The 15,947-nt window shown below is 31.6% G+C and overlaps 1 protein-coding gene across 1 annotated transcript; it reads right to left on the minus strand.

Moving 5' to 3' along the window:
- Positions 1–882: 882 nt before the first annotated feature.
- LOC103504214 (zinc finger protein SHOOT GRAVITROPISM 5) lies at positions 883–3,091 on the minus strand. The gene is made up of 3 exons (XM_008468667.3): positions 2,770–3,091; positions 2,269–2,689; positions 883–1,745 (listed from the first exon to the last, which is right to left on the minus strand). Exons 1-3 carry the CDS (start codon positions 2,894–2,896, stop codon positions 1,094–1,096), a joined length of 1,200 nt encoding a protein of 399 aa, XP_008466889.1. The 5' UTR covers positions 2,897–3,091; the 3' UTR covers positions 883–1,093.
- Positions 3,092–15,947: the final 12,856 nt, after the last annotated feature.

The following is a 15,947-nucleotide window of genomic DNA, read 5'->3' on the forward strand; positions in this document are numbered from 1 at the left end:
TTACAAATTTAAAGATGGTATCTTTACTATTTTATATTATACATTAAACCGTACAAAATTGTAAGTCACATGTACGTTATCACGATCGAAACCTCCTCGAATAATTTCGGAAAAAAAAAGTGATTTTTGATTAATCTTTTAATGTTTTCCCGTGGTCTACTCACTTCAAATATATATACATAGAAGAAGAAGATATGTTTATATAAAATTGTAGTAGAGACGACCTTACAAGGGAGTGAAAAGGGAAATATTTTTGAAGTTTGTAATTAAATGATGTATTGGTGATTAATTTAAGACATGCAGATAATTGAAGAAGAACATATTTTTTTTTACCTTCAACTATTTGGGCTAGGCTTTCTTTCTATTAAGAAGTTCAAGAAAGTTAGCTAGGTTTTACTGTGGTAAAAATAGAGAAAGGATGAAAAATTCTTTACCATCTGTTAATACATTAAATAGTAATGGAAAAAGGGTACTGTAAAGAAATGTTTCTTCTTCACACACAATAATGAGTGATTCTTTTGATATTATTATTGTACTTTTGAAGAATTCAAATAATGGGATTTTTCTTTGCAGCTAAAAACCAACATAAATTATTAAAACCTAACACCTCAAGTTTTTCGTCCCTCGAGACACTGCAATAATCATATCACATATACAATAATTCAACAAAATCATGAGTCTAAAAAGAAACCCAACAAAAAAAATAAAATACAAATACAAATACAAATACACACAAACAACAAAACCAAACCCTACACATATTTTAATCCAATCTACGTCCCTATCTCTTGATTCAATTGTTCAACCTTTGTGTCATATTTTACGAGACGATTCATCATCTTTCATATGTCACAAATCCTCAAAAATTAATAACTCCAATACTTGTTTCGTCTCGAAAAGTCATGACATATATATATTGTTTAAATTAAAGAGTCTAGAACAATGTGATTACGGATCAAAAATTCGATCAAGCCATAAGCTAAATGGCTATTAGAAAGATTGCCTTAACGAAAATACTTCTGAGACTTTCGATCAAATGACTGTCTTCAAAAAATTGTCAGTTCACATTGTTTAAGACTGTTTAAATATATATTTACTCTCCATCACCTTCTGTCGTAGCAGATGACATGTAGCTGATGGCGAGTGAGGTCTCCTCTGGCATGGCGGAGCTGACGTGAAAATGCAACCGGCAAGTTTGGCAAGTGATTTCCATAATGGTGGAGCTCATTTTCCGGCTAGCTTCTTCCTTCAAGATCCTTGCTTTCTCCAATTCCGCTTGAGCTTGCTGTCTTATCATTTTTGCATTTGCAAACTCGACCTCGGCAATTTCGATCTGTCGTTTTGCCTCTCGTCTTGCTTCATCCGCATATGCCTTCTCTGCGATCGCCAGCTCGAGTTGACGGTCATCACTTGGCTCCTTGTTGGACGACCCAATTGAGAGCTTCAGAAAAGCTGAGCTTGGAGAAGAGAGATGGAGCTCGAGATCATGGCGATCGGGTAAATTAATGTTGATGTTTCGATCTGAGTTTGATGATAAAATTGGAAACCCTCGTAATGGAGTACTAGCCATTTGAAATGCATGATCGTTGCTGGTGGAGGCGCCGGTGTAAGATACTGCTCGTGAGTTATAGGGTTGCAATAACAGTGGTGGTGGTGGTGGTGGTCGTACCACCGCCGACTGCAACTGATCGGACCTCATATGGCGAAGATTGCAAGTGTCTTGATGCTCTATGAAACTCTCCACTCTAAAAAGAGTAAACCAAGAAGGGAAATTTTGCTTATTACATAAATGGGAAAAATACTATGTAATAGTACAATGAATAAATAAACTATATTATCAAACTTCCACTACCTTATTCCTTCAATATTAATTCCTCCATTTATATAAAGAGAAGAAAATCAAAGTAATTCCAAGCCTAAAACAATATAATAATTGATAGGTTTTACACGAACAAAAAGGAAAATGTATTTTAATCCTTTATATTGAGAGTCATCCAAAATCACCTGTCAACTCAACCACAAACTGATTAGTTTATCCATTAAATTTGATATTATATCAAATCAAGTTTTGAACCTATTCACTGGAAGAGATAACAAAGCTCCAATTAACGATGAGGAAGCAACAAAATTACGGACTTGTCAACCTTTCCATTTATAGCGATTGTGAATATGAGGAATCAAACTAAACCTTCTACTTTGAATATGGATAGTCATGTTAATTATCTTAACTTTAGGAAATAAGTTTGAAATTGAAGAGAGAGAGAGGACCTGGAAAAGACACGACCACAATCACAAGAGTGGCCACGAGTGCCACAAGTTTTGAGGTGAGCTTTGAAATCAGAATGAACAGCGTAAGCCTTAGAGCATTTGTCACAAACCCACTGTTTTTGGTTACTATGCTTTCTCCGGAAGTGTTTCTTAATCCCAACTAGATCACCAAGCGCATGGCAAGGGTGATGATGTAGACACGTAGGCTCTGGACAAACAAACACCTTTTTCTTCACAACAACATTACTACTACTACTCTCCGCCTCCGCCCTCTTCACCAACTTCCACGGCACCTTGTGGCGCCGTCGATGCATCTGTAGATTCTGATCTCTTTGAAACCCTTGATTGCATATCTCACATACGTACCGATCCGATTCAAGTAGCGTCTTTGGGGACAAAGAAACCACTTCCGCATCCGGATCTAATTTAACTTAATATAGTTTAATTAATTGATTCGAATATTTGAAATAATGGTTTAAATAATATATTATTTGTTATTACCTGGAGTGCCGGCGGGTCTTCGTTTTCGTTTGGTGGTGATGGAATATTGGTCGGAATTGGGGGGAGGAGGAGGAGGAGGAGGAGGAAGAAGGGGTGTGGAAGAAGAAGAAGAAGAAGGTTTCAACATTTAGATAATTAATCATATGATGAAGAAGAAGAGAAGAAGATGAAGAATGGGAAGAAAAAGGGAGGGAGGGGAAGAGATTATATATGTAAAGAGAGGGAATTTTTTTGTGTATATGGTAATGCTATATGGAAGTGAAAAGGGATGAATTAATAATATGATAAAAAGAAGGAGATAATTGGGGGAAGAGAGATGGGGCTGCCTGACCACCCCCGATCACATTACCTTCTAATGTTTTAGGGCCCCTTTTTCTTTTTCTTTTTCAATTCCCTTTTTTCCTCTCTCTCTTTCTTTCTAATTTTTTTTCTCTTTCCTCAAATTAGGACATCAACAATAATCACATATGCGTATACATATATCATAAAATATTATAACCTATTTCTGATAGACTATCGATAGACCAAGATGAACTATTAGTTGCATCTATCATGATACAGATAGTCACGAATAGTGGTCTATCTTAGTCTATCACGATTCATTGTAAGTAAATTATAACATATATATAGTCCATCACTAATAGGCTTCTATTAGTAATAATTTGGTATATCTAAATTTAAATTTTGCTACATTTATAAATTCTTTTATATTTTGTATTATATATGCAAATACTTTGAGCTTTAGGTTGTTGAGTTGGAAATAAAAAAAGACTTGAGTGCTAAGTTGCATCTATCTTTGTATAACGTCACAAGCAATTATCCAATAAAATTTTGTCATATGACACTTTTTTTTAGGTACATCACTAATGTGAACCTATTAATTTCAAATATCAATTATTATAATGGGAACCTCAAACATTAAGTGGACTATAATAGTTCACTCCTCTACTCACTCAAAGTTGGGGACTCAAACATCCCTTTAGTCTTTAGTTTGATTTTTCACAATTTTAGTAATATTTTGCACTACTTGGTAGGAACTATTTATTAATCCTCTTTTTATCAATTTTATAGGTCTTCACATAGTGTCACGTGGTGAACTTATTATTACTATTCGATAGTAATTGAAGTTTTGTTACGTGCGTTTTTGGTTTAGGACCATTCTTTAAAAAAGAAAATCATTCACAATATTTTAGTCTTCAAAATTTGAAGAGGTATATTTTAGTATAAAAACAAGTTAATTTCATTTTGGTCAAACTCATATCATTACTTTTTGATGTGTAATTGTGTGTGATTGGTAAGTATATATATATATATATATATATATATATATATATATATATATATATATATATATATATTGGACAATATTGCTTCAAATATGTTGGATGCATGTGTGATGATGTAACTTAAGGAGTGAAAATATAATAAGTGGCAAAATAGCAACAAGATTTGAAAATACAGTTTGTGTATGGAATAAAAAAAGAAGGAAAAGAAAAGTTTATGAACCAAAAGTTTAATTTAGAAATTGAAAATGGATATGAACTTTAATTTCAAAAAGTATTGAGTAAATATTAGGTTTAGAATATTCTTAATCTTAGTCTCCTCTTAACTTTTATATATACTTTGCTTTATTTTATCTTTCTAAAAGTTTCTTTTGTTTGGTACTTTAAACTTTTCTAAATATTTTATTTGGATTTTATTAGTTAACAATTTTGTATAGATCACACCTTTTCTGAAGTTTGGATTCATATCAAAATTAAATATACATGTGATTTATAATACACACCACCCTCAAATGATGTCAAACAAAAACCAATATCATATCCAATATACATAATTTAAATTGATCACAAATAACCAAAAACTATTATTTTTGTAAAGTTAAATAATCAAAATATTTGAAATTAGGGAGATTAAAAAACTAAGTAAATTATAAAAAAATACTCAAGATCAAAATATAATTTAATTTCAAAATTATATACTTAATATTATTATTTTTGAGTTCAACTCAAATATGCATTACAATTAATAATTCAAACATTACTGTGCAAATTATCACATGCAAGACTTTATTGATTGATGATGGTTGGCAATCTTATTTCCTGTAGATGCATGTAGAGTTAAAATTAAAAGATTTTTTTTTTTTTTTATTTCACACAATTACAAATTACCTTTGTAGAAGAAAAAAAAAAGTACTTAGAGAGCATAAATGCAGCACTTTTCATATTAGAGTGGAGCACGTTTCATTAGATACGATAAATTGAATTTTTGACGTAGAAAAGATGAATTAATACTTATTCTCTTAGTTATGTTTATTTTAACGAATACAGTAATATATCTTCATAGATAAACGTCTTAAAATTGTTAAATTTCCAAAGATTAATTAAAAATATATAAGTATGATTTAGTAAAATAATCTGAAAAAGTAATATTCAATTTGATTGGCCATAGTTAATGAACTAATTATTTCCACAATCACATTATGTTATAGAAATTAAAAGGTTGCTTAATAATTACACTTTTATTAACCAAATAATAACAATCAAGTGGTATTAGATGAGAGATTAATTATTAATTTTTTCCCCCAAACTGTTTATATATGTTCACCCAAAAAAGAAGGAAGTTTACCATAATTGAGTACCAAACACAAAGTCAAAAGAAAATCAAACACCTCATTTTTTTCCCCTTGCTTTTAGGCTAATTATAAACGTAATATATGATAATTAAGGTTCCAATATAATTCTAAACAAAAATTTAATTATGTGAGAAAATTACAAGAAAAAAAAAACTATTAGAATACGAGGAGTATTATAATATTTAATGTACTAAAGAGTCAAATATACGGTTAAAACATATATTGTTTATTTTATGTATGCACGTAATTTCTCTATAACAATGGAATGAAAAGAATATACAAGAGTTCCATAAAAAATGATATCGCGAGATTTAAAAAATCGGTTGATGCTCAATGTCACATACAATTTGTGATTCTTCATTTTAGTAGGATAACCCAAAAATACAACTAGTATAGCCCTAAGATCAAATGTTCTTTAAGACGATAATGATGAAATCGAAAAGTGAAGTTCTGATAATTATGTTCCCCGTTTTTTTCCCATGGTTGAAACATGATGTGGTGTGTCTCTTGAGCAATTTCGATTAGCTTTCACAAGAGTTATTTTAATTCTAAAGACGTTCTTAATCAATTTTATCCTTGGTCGACTTGAACAAAACTTTGTCGTTCAAAGGAAACATCAACAATTAATACATAATACTCCTAATTATATCCTAATATGAACCTAGTCCAACAATTAATACAATTTACCATCTTCAACTTAGAAGACCTAAAAAATAAATAAAATAAAAAGGAATCTTATAAGAACCGTATTCTACACTATCGATCAAAAGATTAGAGTAGGTTTGAATCTCTCTACATCAAATTGTTTTAGAAAAATCCGTTAATACAAGTTCCATTTGATAATTATACAAGTTTCCTTTTCAGCTTCTTCTAAATTGTTATGTTATTTACTTTTTAACAAAAATTTCAAAAACTAAATCAAATTTTGAAAACTAAAAAAACAAAGTTTGAAATCTAACTAAAAATTTAACTCTTTATTAAAAGAATGGTAAAAGAAAAAAATACAAAAACAATGGCGGAACAAAGTGATAATTTATTTCCTTCCAATTATTCTTACAAGTCAAAAAAGATACTCATGTGCCCACATTTTTTTTGTACTAAAAGAGAAATTGTAAAGAAAAAGAAGTAAGAGGAGTTGAGAAATTAATAGCATTTGCAATTATTGCTTATAGAAAATAAGTATGTGGAAGAAAATAAACTTTAGAATAAAGTTCACAATGCAACAAAATTATCTTTTTCTTTCTTCCTTTCTTATTGAATCAGTAAAAAAAGTGATTTGAACTTTAGATATATATATATATATGTGTGTGTGTGTGTTCTTTTTAGCTGTCATGGAGACACAAACCAAAACACACTTTCATCAAAAAGATAAAATGGAGGGAGAGAAATATGGTCTTATAATATGATATTGTGTATATATATAATAAATGAGTTTGACTTCAAGGGTAGATTATATTTATATATATATATATATATATATATATATATATATATATATATAAAGTAATTGTTTAATTACTATAAATTAAAAAATATATATATAATACATAAAAGTATAAACTTTAATTTTGTTGAGTTGGAAAGAAGTTGGGGGGGCACACAAGTTGTCTTCTAAAAAAAAAAGGAAAGCACATAGGACATAATCATGGTTCCCAAGTGTGTTGGATTCCAAATCTAATAAACCCACTCTTTAATACTAATTTTAAACAACTTTAATTAATTATAATAAAAACACATTTACACTTTTCACTTTTTTGTCTTAATCAAAACTTCATTAATTAATCCCCATATCAAGTTCTTTAATTACACCTACTTACCTAACTTTACAATACTAAATATTTCATTACAATTAATAATAATCACCTAACTTTATGATACTAAATATTTCATTACAATTAATAATAATCATCCCATAATGTAGAAGGGTTTTTTTTAAGTCAATTTTCGATTTCTATTCATGTCTATTAGTGACATTGATTAACATTGATAAAAGTCTTTCAGTGTTTGCATTAGTATCTATCATTGACATATTTTGAAATTATTGATAAATGTAAGACTATCTCTATTGGATAATATAATTAAGTTTACATTTACCTACTAGCTTAAGCTTTGGGGTGATCAATTGGTGATTACGATGATATATCATAATACGTGGTTTAGAAAAGAGTGTGTTATATGCATAAACTCTTGTAGTGTTCTAGTTTTTATTTGTTGGATATTCTTCCTATTTTAAGATTACAAATGAGTGAGAGTGTTGAAAAAAACTAATAGAATGAAAGGAGGAGTGTTTGTAATAATAAGAGAGTCTCTTGTTGGTCCATTAATTAATCACATACCCTAATGGAAAAAGGAAAGGGTGTAGCAGAGAAATTAGGTGAAAGGACATAAATGAATGAATGGGGGAGGAAGAGAGGTTGTATTTTTCTTTGAATTTTGAAAACAACAAAATATAAAAGTGAAGCTTATGACACAGAAATAAATGATATATACAAAAATAAAAATAAAAGAGTTTTAGACAGAGAGAACTGATTAAAACAAAGTTTTTTTTTTTTCTTTTTTAAGAAATGGAGAGAGAAAGAGAGAGATTTTGTCTGAATTCCTTTGTTGGTATCCAAAGAAGTGAACCAAACTTGGCATCTATTCCCTTCTCCTTTTATCATACACTCCCACTACTCATCAATATCAATCATATATTAAATCCCTCTCAATTAATCATCACATACAAAGAAAAAAAAAACCCACCTTACTTGCTTACAAGTTGAATTTCATTTTTACGAAGTTCTTTAATAAAGACGAGATTTCTTTGTTTGAAATTGAGATTCTCGTCGAGGATATTCTTTTCATAGAAAACATTGTCAATACAATGCATCTTTTTCATACTATTCTTATAGAGAAGAACAAATTTGGTCTACTACAATTGTTGCTTTGGCTTTCTCGGAAAGATGTTTTTCTTTATTAAAAAAAAAAGACTTTTTTAGATAGCATTCTTCCTTATTCTTGATTAAAGGAATATCAAGAGTAGTGGGTTGTAGTTGTTGTTTTCCTTATCTACAATTCTTCTCTCAAAAAAATAAAAATAAAAATCACAATATCATCCGTTCTTTTATAAGTATTTGTAAATTTTAAAATTCCAAAAAAAGATTCGAGACTCACAAATACGTGGTCAATGACCTAAAATAATGTTATATTGCAAACTTTTGCGAGTATATACTATATATATATATTTATATTTATATATTTAAAAATGAAAAAGGTGATTGATATTATAATGAAAGCAAATAAATGAAGAAAAGAAAATGAAATTAAGAGTAAGAAAAATGGTGTGTGTGTGTGTATGATTTGTAATTTGTCTGTTTGTTTGTTTCAGATTGTTTGTTTTTGTGTATGGTGTAAGGAATTTTCATTCTTGTTTTCCTTGAAATTTTGTGTGTCTCTGCTGTACTATTATTGTCACTAATATGAATTATGACTTATGAGTGAGAGAGAGAGTCATAGAAAGAGAGAGACTGACAAAATTTTTTTTTTTTGTTAGGTAAGGTCAGGTCTGATAACCCAACGTGCCCTGCTCTACCTCTCCTTACTAATTTTAATTAAAATTCACCCCCCAAATATTACCTTCCATTTTGTAGATATTTGAGAATATTTTGATCATCGTGGTTGTTTCATATCATTTTTCTTTGAAAATGTGTTAAATTTAAGATTTAGGAAAGAATGTTGTTTATCAATATATAATTAATTTGAACTTATATATTTTTATTTTTCTCAAATATCCTAATTTATGATTTTCTTTATAAAACAAAAATGTAAAATGGGGATGACCAAAAACTGAAAACCACTATTTCAACCATCTGAACAATACACTATGTTTGAGCATTCTAGAATATCCGAAAATGTTCTACAAATGTCGAGCATATTACAGAATTGCAAAACGAGCATGTCCACTCTATTGAAATTTAGTCCTAATTTACCAAATTTCATTGGTGTTAAATTATAAGTTTAATGCCTTAGCTTTTCTGTTTCTATTTTATATAAAACCTTTAATTTATAACTTTTGTTCTATGAATGTAAATTTCATTTTTATGTTTAAAATTTTCAATTACATGTACATTGGAAAAAGAACATAAGATTGAAAATTCAATGATTTTGTATATACATAACACACAATAAAAAGATTAAGAATTTATTAAATTCTTTTATATAAAAAAAAAAAAAATTGGAAACGGCGGTAAGAATTTTTTAAGCAAGATGTTTTAGAATTTTTTTTGAAAAGTATATAAAAATTTATCAAACATAAGTATGTTAGTTTATCCGAAATCTTACCTATATAAATCTATAATTACTATAGGAGAAATATTGATCATATTCAACAAAAAAAAAAACTCATATACGATAATTCACTTGAACAATTTATTTTGTACATGTAATTAATGAAACATTTTCAAATATAGCATAATGAACCAAACTATTTAAAAAAACATAACAAACTTTCAGATTCTATCGATAATAGACATTCATAGACTTTTATCATTGTCTATCAATACATTTAATAGATATTGATAGACTTTACTGGTGTCCATCAATATCTATTATTAATATAATTTAATGTTTTGCTATATTTTATAAATATTTTCAAGTTCTTTTAATGAATTAATACATGAGATAAGGAATTAAATTCTCTAATCTCAAGATTGATAATACAATTATGTAAGTTGTAATATGTACATCTTATCTAATTAACTTGGGAATTTCTTAAAAACTAAAGAATGAAAAGTAATGGAGTTGTAATAAAACCTATATATACATTGATAGCAAATATTATAAGTTTATGATGGTTTTATTTATTCAATACAGTTATGGTTCAATATGTTTGAGGGTTATAAATTAAAAAAAAAAAAGATACATCAAAATCAAGGAAAGATGACATACATATACAAACACAAAAACAAAAAAAAAAGAAAAAAGAAAAGAAAAACTAACATATATAACATATCCATTTCTTGTGTCAATTTTGTTTGATTTTATTCGTTCAAAGATAGATTTTTGTCCCCTCCCAAATTTCATAACGTTTTGCTTTTCGTTTTATGTATTGTCTTTTTATTTCTTTTTGCTAATTTAATGTAACTGAATTATAGTTGTTGAATAAGAAATTTTGGAACCAATTACAAATTGTCACGTCATTTACTAAAATAATTGTATTTGGAATTAACTAAAAATTGGCATGTGTCCCAAATTAAATTTAAAGACAAATCGGACAACTCAAACGATGTCACATGTCTTTATTATGACAATTGGATCAAAATAATTATTTTGGTTCAATTAAATATTATTTATTTGGACTAAAATTCAATTAAGCTAAAAAATAATCTTAATTTAACCCAAAATTAAATAGGATCAAAATAATTATTTTGGTTCAATTAAATATTATTTATTTGGACTAAAATTCAATTAAGCTAAAAAATAATCTTAATTTAACCCAAAATTAAATAGGATCAAAATAATTATTTTGGTTCAATTAAATATTATTTATTTGGACTAAAATTCAATTAAGCTAAAAAATAATCTTAATTTAACCCAAAATTAAATAGGATCAAAATAATTATTTTGGTTCAATTAAATATTATTTATTTGGACTAAAATTCAATTAAGCTAAAAAATAATCTTAATTTAACCCAAAATTAAATATGACCCAAATACATGTGATTGAGCCTATTGGTATGATCCATTAACCAGACCAGACTTAAGTCCATAAAAGCCCACTAGGGAACTCTATAAATAGAGAAATTCTTTTCATTTGAGGGGTGGGAAAATTTTTACTCCAGAAGTTCTGGAGAGAATTCTTCCAAGACATCTATAAGACTCCTCAACTCGACCACCCTCGAAGATTGAAGCTCCTTTGAAGATACGAGCTTTCTTTCAAGACTCCAACTCCAAGAATATTACGTGTTTCGCTTCTTCAAATCAAGTGTAAGCATCTCCAGCCGAGAGAGAATCAGATGATCAAATTTTAGAGATCGAACCATATCGTATATATCGCATCAAATCAACATAAATACAACATCAACACAAGTTTAACTCCACGAACCAAATTTCTTTCGAAATCTCGTGTGAACAAATTGGCACATCCAATGGGACATCTCTACCTCTCATCTCTCTCGTCATCCAAATCTACAAGAAAATCAATGGCATCAAAGAAGATTGCATCCAAATCTTCTGCTACAAGTGACTCTTACACTGGACTTGTCACCCAAAGTCACTTAAAGAGAAACATGTAAGAACAAGAACAAGGTTCTGTCCTCAAGAAAAAAAGTTTGGAACAACTGATAGAATCTTTTAAAGGCAGGATCATCATCAGAGAGAATCCTTTATTCAACAACTCTACGCCTGCTTCTAATCTATTAGACAAAGAATCACACCTTCAAGTAGTATCTATCATGATGGCAGATGTGATAGTTGAGGCAACCATGGTAGAGATGGAGAAGAAAATAAATTTCCTAATGAAAGTTGTTGAGGAGCAAGATCATGAAATCGCCGCCTTGAAAGATCAAATGAAGGCTTGTGAAACTGTTGAGTTGAGTAAAACTCCTGCTGTCAAAGCTAATGATAAAGGAAAAGTTGTGTTGCAGGAAAACCAAACGCAACAGTCTATGTCTGTCCCCTCCCTATCAGTCCAACAGCTATAGGATATGATCGCAAATTTCATTAGAGCTCAGTATGGAGGACCCCCCGCAAACCTCTTTCATGTGCTCTAAGCCATACACCAAGAGAATTGACAAATTGAGAATGCCGCTTGGGTACCAACCTCTAAAATTCCAATAGTTCGATGGAAAGGGAAACCCAAAACAACACATTACCCACTTCATCGAAACATGCAAAAATACAAGATCAAGAAGAGACCAACTAGTCAGATAGTTCGTTCAAAGCTTAAAAGGAAATGCTTTCGAGTGGTATACTGATCTAGAGCCGAAAGTCATTGACAGCTGGGAACAGTTAGAAAAGGAGTTCCTCAACCGTTTCTATAACACCAGACGTATCGTTAGCATGAAGGAGTTAACGAACACCAAACATCAAAAGAAAGAGCCAGTCATCTACATAAACTGATGGAGAGCTCTAAGCTTGAATTGCAAAGACAAGCTCACAGAACTGTCTGCAGTGGAGATGTGCACCCAAGGTATGCACTGGAAACTTGTCTATCTTTTACAAGGAATAAAACCTCGCACGTTTGAAAAATTGGTAACTCGCACCCATGATATGGAGTTGAGTATCGCCAATGAGGAGCAAAAGATTTCTTAGTTCAAAGAACGAGGAGTGACAAGAATGAAATCAATCACACTAAAAAAATTGCAAATAGTGTCCTAAACGAGTCTATGGTTGTTCAAGAGAGTCCATTGAAATTTTTCTCTAAAAGAAAAGAAACAAAACATGAAAGAAATCATTATGGCGATGAAAAGCGACGCCCAACTTTTAGAGAAAGACAAAAAAAAAATTATCCCTTTTCTAACTCTGATGTTGCAGATATGTTAGAGCAATTGATAGAGAAACAACTTATTCAGTTGTCAGAATGTAAACAACCAAAGCAAGCAAGAATAGTAGATGATCCTAACTACTGCAAGTATCATCGAATCATTAGTCAACCTATTGAAAGTGCTTTGTGTTGAAAGAGTTAATTCTAAAGTTGGCTCGTGAAAATAAGATTGAACTGGATATTGATGAAGTAACTCAAACGAATCATGTTGCAGTCAATATGACTTCAAGTGTTCTGACATCAATGCTGCTTTATGATGAAAGGAAAAGTTTGATTCAATTTGGGACTTTCGAATCTATACTTGTTCGATTCCAACAAAAGATCACAACGATTAACTCTTAAAACAAAGAAGAGCCTATTAAAGATGATGGCGAAGGATGGATAGCCGTGACTCGTCAAGAAGAGAGATAAACAAATTTCATTCAAACGAAGTCACACTCCCATCAAAAGCATGCAAAAGGAAGCATCTCTCATAAATAAAAGACGAAAAGAAACAAGATATGGAAGCCTAAACCTATCAAAAGAAAAGACGAGGACTTCCTCCAACCTCGACGGCCGATAAATTTCACAGAATTTCTCCCAAGAAGCTTCCTTGATGATTATCTAGAGGAAGTATTATAAGTTATTACATGTCATGCTGTCAGCATAGCAAAAGTCGACAACAATTATGCATCTTTTGAAGAAATCGACAATTCAAATGAAATTAAGCAAAGGACTTCTATCTTTGATCATATCAAGCCTTCAACTACTCGATCTTCGGTCTTTCAAAGACCGAGTATGGCCACGAAAGAAGAAGAAAATTAATGTCCAACATCTACTTCTACTCGAACTTCAGCTTTCAAAAGGCTAAGTATCTCCACATTAAAGAAAGACCGACCTTCAACATCTGCTTTTGGTCGTCTAAAGATGAAAAACGATCAACAACAAAGAAAGATGAAAAGTTTGAAGGCAAAACTATTTCTTCAAGAAAACAATAATGACGGTAAGATCCACAATTGTGTCCCATCACGCATGAAGAGGAAGTTATCTGTTGACATAAGTACAGAAGGTTCCTTAACAGTGAAGCCGAAACTTATTATATTCACAAATTCTACAAACGAAGAAGGTGAACAAATCCTTGATGAAAATATGAGCTACTAAACATGTAAAGCTCCTTATCGCAAAAGCCTAAACTGTATGATGCTCATAGCCCACATGAGCTTAAAAGGTGAATGGCCAAAAAAAAAAATTGAACTACGTTACGACTTGATCCCTATATTATAAAGGGTACGTATGCAGCTTAAAGGAAACTTTAAGTTCACTCCAGTAAAAAAAAAAAAAAAAACTCAGTTTAGAAGAACAGAAAACAAAAGCAGTGTCATGACCACATAAAGCATGGCACTAGGCAATTTATGGTATTCATTCTCATTAAAGAATATCAACCTAAAGTTGAAGATGCCCTATTGTGGGCATTATACCAAATCAAAGAGATGTTGCACTTTGAGCAAAATACTACAAAATTAGATGTTTATAGGGGGCATCACTCCCCTGAAGTTCAACACTCCATCTTCAAGTTTAAATCAAGTTCCTCATAATCAAATTCTGAAACTTTGTTGATACTTCTTTAAATTCAAGTTCAAAGATTTCATCAAAGCTTATTCAAATGCTGCTCCACCGACTTTGAGGATTGCACTGTTACTTTTCCATATACAAGATTGAAGGTTTCATCGATGTATTCTCATATTCAAGTTTGAAGGCTTCATCAACACTTTCTCATATTCAAGCTTGAATGCTTAATCAACACTTTCTCATATTCAAGCTCGAAGGCTTCATCGACGCTTTCTCATATTTAAATTCAAAAGTTTTGTTTTCTTCAAGCAAGCAAAAAAAAAAAACACCCTTCATCATTGCCTTTTCAAGCAAGTTTGAAGACTTTAGGCTTCATTGATGCAGAGGTGGTTTTGCCTCCTCTAAGAGAAATGTCGAGGCAAAAAAAAATTGTACCTCATTTCTAATATGTTGTAGCCTTGAGAGGACGACAATGGTGCATCTTCGCCTTCGCTTCTCCAAGAAGACGTCGAGGGTATGGTTTTGCCTCCATCTCTCTAAACGACGAAGGCATCTGATCGCTCCTACCAGGACGGTAGATCTGACAGCAAAAGTCCGATCGTCTCCCAGTAGAAGTTGAATTACTGACAGCGGAGTCACCTCTTCAAACAACAAAGGTGTCTGATCACTCCTACCAGGGCGGTGGATCTGACGGCAAAAGCTCAATCGTTTCCTAGTAGAAGTTGGATCGCTGACAGTGAAGTCACCTCTTTAAACGACGAAGGCGCCCGATTGCTCCTACCGAGACGGTGGATCTGACGATAAAAGCTCGATCGTCCCCTAGTAGACGTTGGATTACTGACGACTGAGTTACCTCTCCAAACGACGAAAGCGCCTGATCGCTCCTACCAGAGCGGTGGATCTGACGGTAAAAGCCTGATCGTCCCCTAGTAGAAGTTGGATCGCTAACGGCAAAATCACATCTCCAAACGATAAAGGCGTCCGATTGCTCCTACCAGGGCGACGGATCAGACGACAAAAGTCTGATCGTCCCTCAGTAGAAATTAGATCGCTGAAGGCAGAGTCTTCTCTCCAAACAACGAAGGCACCCGATCGCTCCTACTGAGATAGTGGATCTAACAGTAAAAGTTCGATCTTCCTCCAGTAGAAGTTGGATCGTTGACGGCAGAGTTACCTCTCCAAACAACGAAGGCGTCCGATCGCTTTTACCAGGATGGTGGATCTGACGACAAAAGCCCGATCGTCCCTCAGTAGAGGTTGAATCACTAACAGTAGAGTCACCTCTCCAAACGATTAAGGTGTCTGATCGCCTCTACCAGGACGGTGGATCTGATAGCAAAAGCTCGATCGTTCTCCAGTAGAAGTTGGATCACTGACGGCAAAGCTACCTCTCCAAACGACGAAGGTGTCCAATCGCTCCTACTATGGTGGTGGATCTAACAGCAAAAGTCCGATCGTCCCCCAGTAAAAGTT

Source organism: Cucumis melo, chromosome 9 (assembly GCF_025177605.1).
Source record: "Cucumis melo cultivar AY chromosome 9, USDA_Cmelo_AY_1.0, whole genome shotgun sequence".
Lineage (NCBI taxonomy): Eukaryota > Viridiplantae > Streptophyta > Magnoliopsida > Cucurbitales > Cucurbitaceae > Cucumis > Cucumis melo.

Bases quoted from the DNA above. Each gene is read 5' to 3' on its own strand.
- LOC103504214 (XM_008468667.3), bottom strand. From the start codon at position 2,896: ATGTTGAAACCTTCTTCTTCTTCTTCTTCCACACCCCTTCTTCCTCCT. The intron at 2,690-2,769 runs GTAATAACAAAT...AAGTTAAATTAG, and splicing joins AAGACCCGCCGGCACTCCAG to ATCCGGATGCGGAAGTGGTT. The intron at 1,746-2,268 runs GTCCTCTCTCTC...TACTCTTTTTAG, and splicing joins TGTGGTCGTGTCTTTTCCAG to AGTGGAGAGTTTCATAGAGC.